General features: G+C 32.9%; 1 protein-coding gene across 1 annotated transcript in view; it reads left to right on the forward strand.

Moving 5' to 3' along the window:
- Window positions 1-1,711: 1,711 nt before the first annotated feature.
- Window positions 1,712-14,115, forward strand: part of SPDYA (speedy/RINGO cell cycle regulator family member A) — a 28,792-nt gene continuing 16,388 nt past the window's right edge. Inside the window, exons 1-4 of the mRNA XM_045549316.1 lie at window positions 1,712-2,048; window positions 4,540-4,598; window positions 7,082-7,167; window positions 12,700-12,871. Coding sequence (XP_045405272.1) covers window positions 1,814-2,048; window positions 4,540-4,598; window positions 7,082-7,167; window positions 12,700-12,871 — 552 coding nt within the window. The 5' untranslated portion in view covers window positions 1,712-1,813. The remainder of the gene's footprint in view (window positions 2,049-4,539; window positions 4,599-7,081; window positions 7,168-12,699; window positions 12,872-14,115) is intronic.

The following is a 14,115-nucleotide window of genomic DNA, read 5'->3' on the forward strand; positions in this document are numbered from 1 at the left end:
GAATAAAACTTACCTCCTGGAAGATGTGCCATAGTTATTCCATATTCTGGTACATCTCATTTGAGTCTATCCCCTACACCCCAATTTGAAATGCCTGACTTCTATTTAGTTTTTTCCGTCTAGATGTAAGGCTGCTCTTACTTAAAAAAAAAAAATAGATGCAGATGAGGCCTCCAGCTGTCTCCCAGATGAGGTGGGTAGGAAAAAGCAGTAAATTCTTATACAAGTCACCTATTCCTCTTTCTATGGAGTTTGTAGTACCCCCACTCCCACTACATAATTGCCTTCAATTTGGCTGGACCTTAATATCTAGGAAGAAAAAGTAGGGGGAGATGGGGAATTATAGAATCAAGTAAGTATAATTTCCTCTACCTAGTTTTTCATAATCCAGCCTTATACTGTCTAATATGGTAGACACTAACCACTTGTAACTATTGAATACTGAAACTGAAGAATTTAATTTTAACTTTAATTTAAATCAAAGAACTGAAGGAATGTAAAGTATTTTTCTGCTGCACACTAATTCATTTTTTGATAGGACTACATTTCACTTTTACTGTTGAAAAATTAGCATCAGAGTTGAGATATGCTATAAATGGAAAATATATGGCAGATTTCAAAGACTTAGAATGTAAAATATGTCATTAATTTTTATATTGATTACATGTTAAAATGATATTTTGGATATATTGAACTATATTACTAAAATTTACCTTTTTAAATGTGGCTCTAAAAATATAAAATTACATCTGTGGCTTGCATTATTTCTGACTGTGCTGCTCTAGCCTCACTATATCCTATTTTCCATTCCTTCCTTCAGCAGGGAAGTTTCTGAGGGTCAGGAAGGAGAATCTGTACCTAACTCCTTGAACACCAAGGGAGGCATGGCTGCCTGGGTCACTGTGAGTTATGGATTCAGAGGTCCATTAGGGTCCTAGAATAATTTCCTGCTTTGCCTATTCACACCTTCATTTCCCATTACACTAGAAATATTTGACCAGAAAATGCTAATTCTAGTAATTATGTGATCACCACCAAACAAGATGAATATGCATATTGTTAAATATTGATGGATTAACTTTGTCTCAGATTTTATTAGATTATAATGTTGTACATTCATATACACTTATAACCAGCCACTCAAATAGCCTGGTCATATACACTCACAACTTTAAAAATTAGACCAATTTGTGAAAATTCTTCAAAGTACATATAACATACATCTTTTTGCTAGAATTGTTTTCGTCTTTTCAATAAATACCAATAAATGCTTATTGAATAAGTGAATTTTGTGACATATCAGGAATTTGCCAATAAGAATATATGTTTTTTGGGGGGGGAGGGAGTGATTTTTAATATAATACTTGATATTGATAATAAGTTATGGAAATAGTTTGCCTTGTTTATAAAAAATTTGGGGTGGCATATAATAACCATACGATAAAATTATGTCAATTCAAGCAGAATAAAAAATAAGAAAAAAGAACACTACAAATACATTATAAACTCAGCATAGTTTCTATAATTAACTTTCAGATTTGGTTTTAAGTTCTGTAGCTAAAGAAAAATTGTATACAGTATCTTATTTGGGTAGAGAAGGTACAACAGTTACCCAAAGGAAGCATAGCTTTTCCTAACACCTAAGCAAATTTTTAATATGAGTCACTGTCACAAATAACATTTTAATAGTAAGTTTAGTAACATTTCATGACTGCATCTGGTAGTATTATCCAGTTAGTTGTTTTATAGAGAAATGAATGAACATGATAAATAGTTGTATGTTTTATTTTTACAGGAATCTTGGGAAACCAAAATGAGGCACAATCAGATGTGTTGTGAGACACCACCTACTGTCACTGTTCATGTAAAATCAGGGTCAAATAGATCATATCAGCCTAAAAAACCCGTTAATCTGAAGCGTCCTTTTCTTAAAGATAATTGGCAAGCATCTGAAACAAATACACATAATAACAACAAATCTAAACGCCCCAAAGGACCTTGTCTGGTAATACAGCGTCAAGAAATGACTGCTTTCTTTAAATTATTCGGTAAGTTTAAAATATTGTAATAGTGGTAATTATAAAGTACTCAAAAATTAGAATGTAAACACCCATTTTATTATTTTCATAATGATCAAAGAGGATGCTATTATTTTGTGTCAAATTTCCCATCTCTAACCAAATTTGTTTTTGTTTTAGTCTTTTTATTTTTAATGTTGGGTTTTTGTTTTGCTAGCTTATGGGTTAAAAATTCAGATTAATCTAGCTTCTAGACTACTTAAATCCAAGTGTCAAATGTAAATTCTGGGAAATTCAGGTTCGGAGCATGAATTTTGTTTGACCTAAAGTAAAATACAGAAAGACTCAGGTGCTAGAACAAAAGGGAGGCTTTTGTTCAAAAAACAAACAAAAAAGACTTAGGTTAACTGACCCAGTTTAACTATGCCTACAGAGTTTCCCAGGACTTTCATTTCTAAAACCAAGCAAACCAGGAAGCTTGGTCAACCTAGAGATGATTCAGAATTACATTTTGGAAACACTGTTGAAAATTAACTCCGCTTTATCATCACGTTCATATAATGAAATTGAGTTTGAATTTGTTTCGATTATTAAACAGTGCTACTTTGCTGATAAATTTCTTAACAAATTGGCAAAAAGAAACTTTATGGTACTATACTTCTAACCAAGAAGAAGGGTTTATTCTTTTGTTTTTGTTTTTTGAGTTTTTTTTTTTTTTTGAAAGAGGGGTTATAAAGTGGACAGATTAGAATAAGCGATAGTATAGATGGGTTCTGGTAAATGTCTGTGGGAATGAATCAAGTCAAGTAAATGCCACAGTCTCATAGATTTAGGTAACAGGCTTCCTTGTTTATAGAGGAAGGCCAGGTACATTAAAGCAAGCTGGTTAAGAAAAGCAAAGCAAAATGAAAAGATGAAATGGGAGGGGGGAGAAAAAAAGAAAAGAAAAATGTAAAGAATATAAGTAGAAAAGATATACAGATGTTCCCCTAGAACATCTAGAATGTTAATACAAGTTTCTCTTTATTAAGAGTAGAACAGAATTATTACCTACAAACTTTTTTAGTACCCATAATTGGTCATAAGAAATAAGAGAAAATACTTGCTGTACCATTTTAGGTAATTTAAGAAATAGAAATGGAATTAACAAGACAGAAATTATTATTTGTATGAATTATTATTCATAGTTATTCCTGGACTTTCCACATATATATATATATGTATATATATATTTGACTACAGTGATAATATTTTAGGGTGTAAAAATGAATATAAAAAAGTTATGCTTTGTTACTTAAAATGTAGGGGAGGAGCTGGCATGGCCATGGGTGCTTATAGTCCCAGCTACTCAGGAGGCTGGGAGAAGAGGATCCCTTGAGCCTAGGAGTTTGAGGCTAGCTTGGGCAACATAGTGAGACTGTGTCTCTAAAAAACAAAGAAAAAAAATGAAGGAGAGAATGATAAAAAGCATATTTTCTGAGACTATATTCTGACAACTGCCAACATATTTTGAGATTATATATTTTAGCCCTTTAAAATTGAAATAGGCCAAGTGCGGTGGCTCAAACCTGTAATCCCAGCACTGTGGGAGGTTGAGAGGGGAGGATCACTTGAGGTCAGGAGTTCAAGACCAGCCTGAGCAACATAGTGAGACCCTGTCTCTACAAAAAATAAAAATACAAAAATTAGCCAGGCATGGTGATGCATGCCTATAGTCCAAGCTATTCAGGAGGCTAAGGTGGGAGAATTGCTTGAATGAGCTAAGGAGTTTGAAGTTACAGTAAGCTGTAATCACACCCCTGTACTCCAGCCTGGGCAACAGAATGAGACTCTCTCTAAAAAAAAATAAAAATAAATAAATTCAAAATAAATGTTTTGACCTACTTTCTGGATGTTATTTTTTAACAATATTTTTGATGACCTTTTTATCCTAATACTCATTTTTTTCCAAAATGTTAAACATAAATAATTATGAACCATTTTTATATAGACATTTTCATATATATTTAAATAATAGAAAGTGGAACAGAGATAAATAGGAGCGGAGAAGAAGAATCCAAAAATATCCTAGAATCTAAAAGGAGAAGGTAGTAGAAAAAGTAAAACATATTTAGAAAATAGAGTATTAAGTCATTATGAGTTATCTTTTAGCAGATCCCATATCTACAATAAGATTGATTTTGGAAAGGAATGAAGAGCTAGTATAGCGTTACCCAAGACACATTTCTCAAAGTGCTATTGGATAGTCAGTAAACCAACACTTCTACCATTCCCCCTCCAACCTGAGCTATATATTAAGACAAATCAGATGGGAAGGTGAACAATAAGGCAGTAGTTTTTTGTAAAGTCTTTGCAATAGTAAATACACCAGAGAACTGAAAACTACACCTTAGACAACACTAGTTCAGTCATTTTTGTTTGATTTCTAAGCATCACTTAAAATCTCTTGATACAGAAATTAATTCTTCAGAAGGAAACATTCTATTTTTAAAAGACAAGTTATAGCTATCTTTTGTTGTAGATGATGATTTAATTCAAGATTTCCTGTGGATGGACTGCTGCTGTAAAATTGCAGACAAGGTAAATTTGGTAGCAGTATAATCATTAACCAGTATTGTGATGTAACTGAACTATTAGAGCTTTAATGAGACCTTAGAGGAATTTTCTATCAATTAAGGTTAAAAAAATAGTGAGCCTACATTGCTCCTTCAAAGCAAAATCCTTGCACATTAATTTTTGGAATTATGGCCAGGTATGGTGGCTCACGCCTGTAATCCTAGCACTCTGGGAGGCCAAGGCAGGAGGATCCCTTGAGGTCAGGAGTTTGAGACCAGCCGGAGCAAGAGTGAGACCCCATCTCTACTAAAAATAGAAAAATTATCCGGGCATCATGGTGTGTGCCTGTAGTCCCAGCTACTCGGGAGACCGAGGCAGGAGGATCACTTGAGCCCAGGAATTTGAGGTTGCTGTGAGCTAGGCTGATGCCACAGCACTTGACTCAGGGTAACAGAGTGAGACTCTGTCTCAAAAAAAAAAAAAATTGGAATTAGCATGTAGCATAGATTCAGTCTATATTTGAGGAATTATAGAATGTTATTGATTAGATTTAAATGACTTTAAGTCTGTATCTGTTTGATTGAAAATAAAAATCACTATAGACTTAATACATTTTGCTCAGAATTTTGCTCATTTTATCAGGCTGTGGAGAAAAAAATATTAAGAGATTTATTCCACTAAGGGAATCTGCATTTAACATTTTGTAAGTAATTCAGCAAAACAAATCCCAATAATTTTGTAGGGTAAAATCAGTTTAATATGTTCTTTATTTAGGAATTAATGTTTCATAAAGGAATGTATAACTTACATAATAGGAACAGTGGTGTTTCTGTGTTCTTTAGATTTAGTTGAATAGTTAAAATTTCAGCTTTGTAAATGCCATTTTATACCGGGTAGTCATATTAGAAAATTCAGCATGACTCCACATCACACTTAAAATAATGTGCCAACCAACAGAAATGGGAATGAATGCAAGGTTATCTTATGATTAAATATCCACTAAGTTGGTATTATGCGAACATTTTTATTTCAAGCTTAAGATGGCAAGGATAAAATAGAGTTTTAAAAATTTTTTTAAATTTTATTTTGGAAAAGTTTAAATGTACACAACTTAGGATAGAAGAAAGTCTCTCCATGTGCCTTTCATATAGCTACAATAGATCATGGCCATTCTTTTTTCTTCTAACCCCTCTCTCCAAAGACTGGCTTATTTTGAAGTAAATCCCAGACATCCTAACATTTTATCCATACATATTTTATAATATATTTCTAAAAGTTAAGGGATCTTTTAAAACATAATTATAATGTCACTAACACTTATAAAAATGAACACTAATGCTTTAATGTCAAATATCCAGTTTACACGGAGTTGTAAAGTTTTAAACTTTACAGTTTTGTATGCATTAAAATTGTTGGGCAGGAGGGGGCAGTGTTTGAATGGTAACTAACCAGGACTATTATAACTCTACTTCAAGAGTCCTTTACTGGAAGTTACTGTGAAAACTTGGAATCACCACTGTGATAAATCCTGTGATGATAGGATAAATAAGTGTTTTATGAGAATCCGGTGCACTAATATTATAACTTGTTTTTAATTTGAATAGTCAGAACCTGGCATGTGTTCTAATGTCAGGCTTGAGATGTATCTTTCTTATAATACATTTAAAACACATTTTCCTGATGAAAATAGAGCCATGTTATTCTTATCTCTGAAGTCAGATAGAAGTCATTTTTAAAAGTTATTATTTTAAAAAGTGAGTATGGGCCAGGTGCAGTGGCTCACACCTGTAATCCTAGTACTTTGGAAGGCTGAGGCAGGAGGACTGCTTAGGGTCAGGAATTTGAGAACAGCCTGAGCAACATAGCAAGACCGACCGCCATCTCTACAAAAAAAGAAAAATTAGCTGGGCTTGGTGGTGTGCCTGTAGTCACAGCTACTCAGGAGGCTGAGGCAGGAGCATTGCTTGAGCCCAGGAGTTTGAGGTTGTAGTGAGCTTTGATGACGTCACTGCTCTCATGCCCAGGCAACAGAACAAGACCATCTTAAAAAAAAAAAAGTGACTATGAATATCTGTAACTAACTTAAAGGGTTCAGAAAAAAATTACATATACACATCATACACAAAAACAGAGATATCAAACAGGAAAATATTAATAATTGGTGAATCTAAGTGAAGGATTTATTCATTTTAGTATTACTTCAACTTCTTAGGTTTGAAATTTAAGTTAGGGAAAAATGTGGTTTTAGTTCAAAAGAATATTGGCTATAATAAAATTTAGGAGTCCATTCTAGTCAATTATGATAAATAGTCAAGAACTATTTCTCACTATTCACATAGATTACAGGAAGTAAAAAAAACAAATGCTAAAATAGGTAATTATGTAATAAGAGAAATAATTCTTTATTACTTTAGCTTATTCATCAGAAATTTTTAGGTTAACTATTTTAAAGCAGTTTTATTTATAAGAGCAAAAGTAATATTAATTTTTAACTTTTTTCCTTATAGTATCTTTTGGCTATGACCTTTGTTTATTTCAAGAGGGCTAAATTTACTATAAGTGAGCATACCAGGATAAATTTCTTTATTGCCCTGTAAGTATTCTTTCTACTAAGTGATTTTTGTGTTATTTATAATATATATGATACCTTATTTAAAACAGAGTCTGTTTGAAACTTTGTATAATATCTTTGAATGGGCCGTCCTGTATAAAAGCTATATACTTTTTCTTTAATAGGATATTTTTATGTTTTTTTCACTGAGCTTATCATGCTATATGCCTAAGATTTATTGTTCAATATTCCACTTGAGTTTGTATTGCATCATTTATATTTTTCAGAAGGCTCCCATATAAATTATCCCAAATTCTCGTCTTTATAGCTTAGATATTTCATAAAGCCAGAATTATGCTCCTTGAATTTTTCAATTAATATGTAGCAACAATCACCATCATCATTGCCCTTTTACATTGAAGAGTTAGTGGAAAATTCTCTAAACATACTCTTTGTGGATCTATGTCTATAAAATAGGCATCATTTATATTTGATAGTTTTAGTACTCACTGACTTTACTGAACACACTGAACTGTGACAAAGAAATACAGTTTGTTTCCCAGTTTTTCCATTGACTTTATATTAGCTTTGTGATCTGTTAAATAGTTTTAATCACATAGTTTTCTAATCTATAGGTCAGAATTCAGCTAGAATCAGTGTAATTTAAGAAAATAGTTCCTTTTCTACCCTTTGGTTGGATATAATACTACAGTTGGGAATATATGAATATAATTTTAAGTATTTAACTAGGGAACTACATATAAAAATATTTAATTTGAATACCACAATAGCTGTCAGCACTGAAGAATAAGTTTTTACTCAAAGTCTGTTTAATTAGGAATTAGAGTTATAAAAGAAATAAGACTGGAAGAAACTGATTTCTGCATGTTTTCAGAAGACTTGTTTTCCAGTACATAAGGAAAAATGAACTTAACTTAAAATTTGGTGATGATTGCTAAATTGGAAGAATATAATAGCATTAGCTAATAATGAGTATTACGTGCAAGGCACCATGAAAATTTTTTAATATAGTATTAACTAATTTAATCTTCCACATGAAATAAATTTTGTATTATCCCCATTTTACAGATGAGGAAACTGAGACTTAGGAAGATTAAGTACTTTCTGAGATGGTAAAAGTTAGTAAGCAGCAAAACTGCGGCGCACATTCAGTTGTGATTTACCAATGGCCAAATTCAGTCCCTGACTGCTAAGTTATATTGCTGTTTACATATCTCAGTATTGCATTATATCTGTATGTTGATGCAATATCTCTTGTGTAGTTTTTTGAACCTGAGAATTGAAAACAAACCAAAAGAAGCTTTATTTTAAATCATCCTAGATGCCTGAAATTGAATTTGTTTTACTTGTTTTGTAAAGTTATTTATTACCCGTAAAAAACTATTTGGTTTATATAATACAGTAATCTGTAAGGTTGCATTGCATGTTGTATTAGAAGTTCCATAGTAAAAATGATATGAATTATAATTTCCATTTTATGTCTATTCATACTTTTTGTATAGCCTATCTCTATAGTTGTTCTCACTTAACCACAGTTCTAAAGCTCAAGTTATTTTCCTTTTTATGTAGTCTTACAATGTTTCCTTTCTATATATTGTTATAACACTCTGAACTTCTATAATAATTCTTCCATATTCTTTTTTACAGTTATTTGTTTCATACTTACTTGCCTCCTCTACTTAATTATAACCTCACTCACAGGCCGGAACTTGTATCTTACTTTTTATTTCATCCTCCAATGACTAACATACAGGAGGTTCTTAATTCTTTATTTGAATAAACATAATTAACTAGTGTGCAGAAGAAATGGGCTCTTCACCAAGGAAATCTCACTATTTCAAATTAGAGGACAACTTCCATGTATATGGTCCAGATATTTTGTTATATTGAGCCTGAAAAAATTGTTAATCTAGAGTAGAATCGTGGTGTAGTCCTGATGTCACACCATAGTACATTATAGACTTTCCATGTTTTAGTCAGCAAGCATGTAAGGAACCAACTTCTAGCTCTTTCTACCCTTTACTAAGAGCTATTGGGAAAACTAAAATGAGAAATTACTGAGGCCAGAGACAGTGGCTCACATCTGTAATCCTAGCACTCTGGAAGGCCGAAGCAGGAGGATCGCTCGAGGTCAGGAGTTCAAGACCAACCTGAGCAAGAGCTATACCCTGTCTCTACTAAAAATAGAAAAAATTAGCCAAGCGTGGTGATGCATGCCTGTAGTCCCAGCTACTCAGGAGGCTGAGGCAGGAGGATCGCTTGAGCCCAGGAGTCTGAGGTTGCTGTGAGTTAGTCTGACTCCACGGCACTCTAGCCCAGGTGAGAGAGTGAGACTGTCTCCAAAAAAAAAGAAAGAAAGAATTACTGTATATAATTTCACAGAGGACATGATTTGACCCATATTATATAACTGAATTGATTTAACAATGAGTTGCTTTATAGTAAGGTAATTTTAAAATATGTGCAATTATGTCAAAGGAGAATAATGTGTAAGTGTTCGTTTTATATTACTGTAACTAGAAATAGGCACATGGTTAAAAAGTAAAAAAGAAGGCATACAACTAAAAGTAAGTTTTTCTCCTATTGCTGACCCTAGTCTCCCTCTTCAAGGACAAGTTAACAGTTTCACATATATCTGTCTGGAAAAAATTTTCCATACGTGAATCAGTGTGTGTATATATTACATAAATGGAAGTATACTATACACACTCTTCTGTGTTTTTAATTTTTTAACTTGTGAAAAAATAAAAGTAAAATGAATATTCACATACCCATGACTCAGCTTAAGAATAGAACATTGCCAGAATCTTATAAGCTCCCAGTATACACTTGCCCAATGAGAGCCCCCTCTCTTCCACAGCAATCATTTTCTTGCTTTTCTTTATTTTAGGTATGTATCTCAAAATAATATATTATTTGGTTTTTATTTTTAGCTCTATATAAAGAGATCATGTGTACTATTATTCGGTGACTTCATTCTTTTGCTTTATGTTATGATTTTCAGATTCATATATATTGATATATGTAGCTATAGTTCATTTGCACAACTGAATAATATTGTTGCTTATATTTTTGGATTTTTTTCTACCATCATATGTACTTTCTATTTGTCCCATTTTTTTATGTGTTTCTTCTTTCCCATCCATTTTTATCTTCTTTTTATTTGAAGTGGGTTTTTTTGACATATTTTTTCCTCTACTTGTTTGGAAATTATGCAGTCTATATATATATATCCTTTTAGCAATTACCTAGTTATCTTTATCATAAGAACTTTAAGCATTTTAACTCTGATCACCCCCTACCCAACTTATATTCTCTTGTTTTGCAATTCTGTAGTTCTACCTGATGCCCTCCAATAAGTTAGACGTTGTTGTTTTATGCATTCAACATTTGTTTAAATTTACCCACATATTTATTTATTTGTTTACCATTCATTCTTGCATCTCAAGAATCCACTTAAGATCATTTGCCTTCCTTTCTGGCTGCTTTTAAGACTTTGGTGGGAGTGTGGTTGGCACTGGTTTCTTTTTTATAACCTGCTTGGGATTTGTTAAGCTTCCTGGATTTAAAGAGTGATGTCTTTCAACAGACAGCTCTTGGAAAATTCTAGCCATTGTCACTTCAAATCTTCCTCTTCCCCATTTCCTCTCTTACCTCCTTTTGAAACCAGTTAAACATGTTATACCTCACTCTGTCTTCCATATCAGTTTATCCTTGACATCTTCTATCTTTTTTTCTTTGGGCTATATTCTGGATAATTTACTTAGATTTATCTTTCAGTTTATTAATTTGATCTTCAGCTTCTAATATGCTGATTTCATTATAAAATTTTTCATTTATAAAAGTTCTAGTATTTTTCAAATGTACTTATCTCCTTATATTATCAAGATACTTTTTTATACAGACTGGACATATTTATTTTTATATTATCTGTCCATTAATTACAGTATCTTCAGACTTCAGGGTTTGTTTCTGCTCATGGTACCTTATTCTTTTGTGTTTTATAATATTTTTATTGTAAGATGCCCATTTTTCTTAGAAAGTCATCTATGGGGCTTGCTTTCTCTTCTGATGAGAAATCTGCCCCATCCTTATCTTTGTCCCTGTGTTATTTAATATGTCTTTTAAGATTTTTTTTTCTCTTTTCTTTTCCTTTTTTTTTTTTTTTTTTTTCTTTTTTTTGAGGCAGAGTCTTACTCTGTCACCGGACTAGAGTGCAGTGGTGTCATCATAGCTCACTATAACCTCAAACTGCTGGGCTCAAGCAGTTCTGCCTTGGCTTCCCATGTAGCTAGGACTACAGGCATGTACCACTATACCCAGCTAATTTTTCTATTTTTTTGTAAAGACGGGTCTTGCTCTTGCTCAGGCTGGTCTTGAACTCCTGGCCTCAAGCAATCCTGCAGCCTTGGCCTCCCAGAGTACCAGGATTACAGGCATGAGCCACTGCACCTGGCCAAGATTTTCTCTTTATCACTGGTTTTGAGCAATTTGATTATAATATACCTTGGTGTAATTTTCTTCATGGTTCTTGTGCTTTGAGGTTCATTGAACTTCTTTGTGGGTTTATAGTTTTCATCAAATTTCAAATTTTTTCAGCTTTTATTCTTTCCAATTTTTTGTGTCCACCCATCACTTTTCAGAAACTCCAATTTCACCTTTATTAGGTTTCCTGAAGTTGTCTCATATCTAATTGATGCTCTGTTCATGATTTTTGTTTCTTTTTTCTCTGTGTGTTTCATCTTGAATAGTTTCTATGCTATGTCTTCAATTCACAAACCTTTTCTTCTGCAATATTTAATCTGCCATTAACCCCAGTGTATTTTTCATTGTACACATTATAGTTTTCATCTCTAGAAGTACATTTTCAATATGTCTATTTAACTTTTTGAACATATAGCATAATTATAACTCTTTTAATGTCTCTATTTGTTATGTCTACCATTTGTGTCAGTTTTGGGTTGGTTTTTATTGATTATTCTCCTTTTTATAAGTCGTGTTTTTCTGCTTCTATCCATGCCTGGTCCCCCTCAGGTATTTGGTAGAATACTGAGTTCCATATGTTTATAAGGAAACTAGCCAAGTCAATAGGAAAGGATTGGGAGAAGAGTGCCTAGCATTCACATAGGGCTGGAAATAGTGCGTGTTCCCACCAGCCACACTGAAAAAATTCATAATTCATGGAGTCTTGAGAAGAGTTCAGGAAGGTCTTGTCTCAGTAGTAGGGAATAATTAGCCCAGACTGAACATTGCTCCAGATAAATTGCACCCAAAAAATCATAAAAGCAACACCTGAAAGGATCAGACCATTTCCAAATAACTTACCTGCATTCCAGAACAAAGCTCAAGATTTATAGGAATAAAAAATACCCAGAACTCAACAAAGTAAAATTCACTGTAACACTATTTTTGATCTGCATTTCTTTTATATAAGTAAGGCTAAATCTTTTTTGCATGTTTATAAGCCATTTGTATTTCTTTGTGTGTGCGTGTGGACTACCTGTTCCTGTCCTTTACCCATTTCTTTTTTGGGTTGTGGGTCTTCTTTGTTAGGTATCTCGCTAATACAGTTGAAGAAGATGACGAAGAATCCAAATACGAAATTTTTCCATGGGCTTTAGGGAAAAACTGGAGAAAATTGTTCCCTAATTTCTTAAAGTTAAGGGACCAGCTCTGGGATAGAATTGACTTTAGGGCTATTGTAAGCAGGCGATGTTGTGAGGAGGTAAGGATTTTAAAATATTTTATAGATGTAATCTTTGTTTTCTGTTTATCTAATTTTTCTTGTTTTTTAATGTGCTTCTAATGTTTTTGGGGGGAGTTGTATATGTAAGGGTAGACCATTAACTTTGATCATTACCAAGAGTACAACTTGTGTATTACAATGTTGCTGTTTTAATTTTGTATCATTATAGTTAAAAATTGTCATTTCTGTTTTTCAGAGCAGTCTACTTCTTTAGTAAGTATTTTTATTTTAGAGTGTTTCTTCTGTCTAAAAGATCACCAATATATTGGGAAAGGGTGATGTGAACATACCAAAATATCTTATTCAGGATGGTAATAACACTGAAATTGAATAATAATTTCCACTAAATAAAGTATATGAAATGTCAGCTTCCCAAAATTGAAATACCAACAAAATAGTAAATAATTTAAATAAATTTAAATATTTTTTAAAAGCGTACGTCTTTTCACATAGAATATATTAAGTTTTCTTGATGGCAAATTTTAATAAGATAAACCAACAACAGGACACTAAAAATTTAATAATCAGTTATTTTATCACAATGTTCTGGTTTTTAGTAGTTAGTATTTCAAACCAGAGAAAAATACTAGAATAGAAAGTTAAATGGAAAGCAGTGGTCACTGTAAACTCTGGTACTAGTTCAGAAAAGTTTGATAAATGTAGGCTAGATAATGTTGTAATGAAATGGAATTATATCAAGTTAAATGACTACAGGCCGAACCAGCCAATTAATGGATTAGTGTCAAACTTTTTTTTCTGTTTTCTTTTCTTTTTTTTTTTTTAGCACCCTCCCCCAGGCCCCGCCGCCCAGCCCTGCGAGGGGCAGGCGCTGGCAGGCCCTCAGAGAGTTGAGAGTGTCAAACTTGAGGGAAGAGTCTAGTAGTGTGTCTCAGAATTCTGCCCAGAGCTAACCTTGTTAACTATGTTTATTAATGAAATGAAGACACAGCAAATAAGACATGACAGTACAGCAGGACAAGTCTTCACAAGATTAAATTCAATAGAAAAAGAAGAAAAGTTAGGTGTATAAAACCTCCCCAGATTAAGGAATCCTCATTAAAGTATTTAAACTGCACTCATTCCAATTATAGGGCATGGAAAGAGTTATTGGTTTTTGACACTAGTTCCCCAGGTCAGTTGTGGATAATTTGCACAGCTGTTGCTGTCCTTGAAAGTGATAGCCAACTCTATTTGAGAGCTCTGATTTTTTCAAAGTAAGTGCT

This window comes from Lemur catta, chromosome 4 (genome assembly GCF_020740605.2).
Source record: "Lemur catta isolate mLemCat1 chromosome 4, mLemCat1.pri, whole genome shotgun sequence".
Taxonomy (NCBI): domain Eukaryota; kingdom Metazoa; phylum Chordata; class Mammalia; order Primates; family Lemuridae; genus Lemur; species Lemur catta.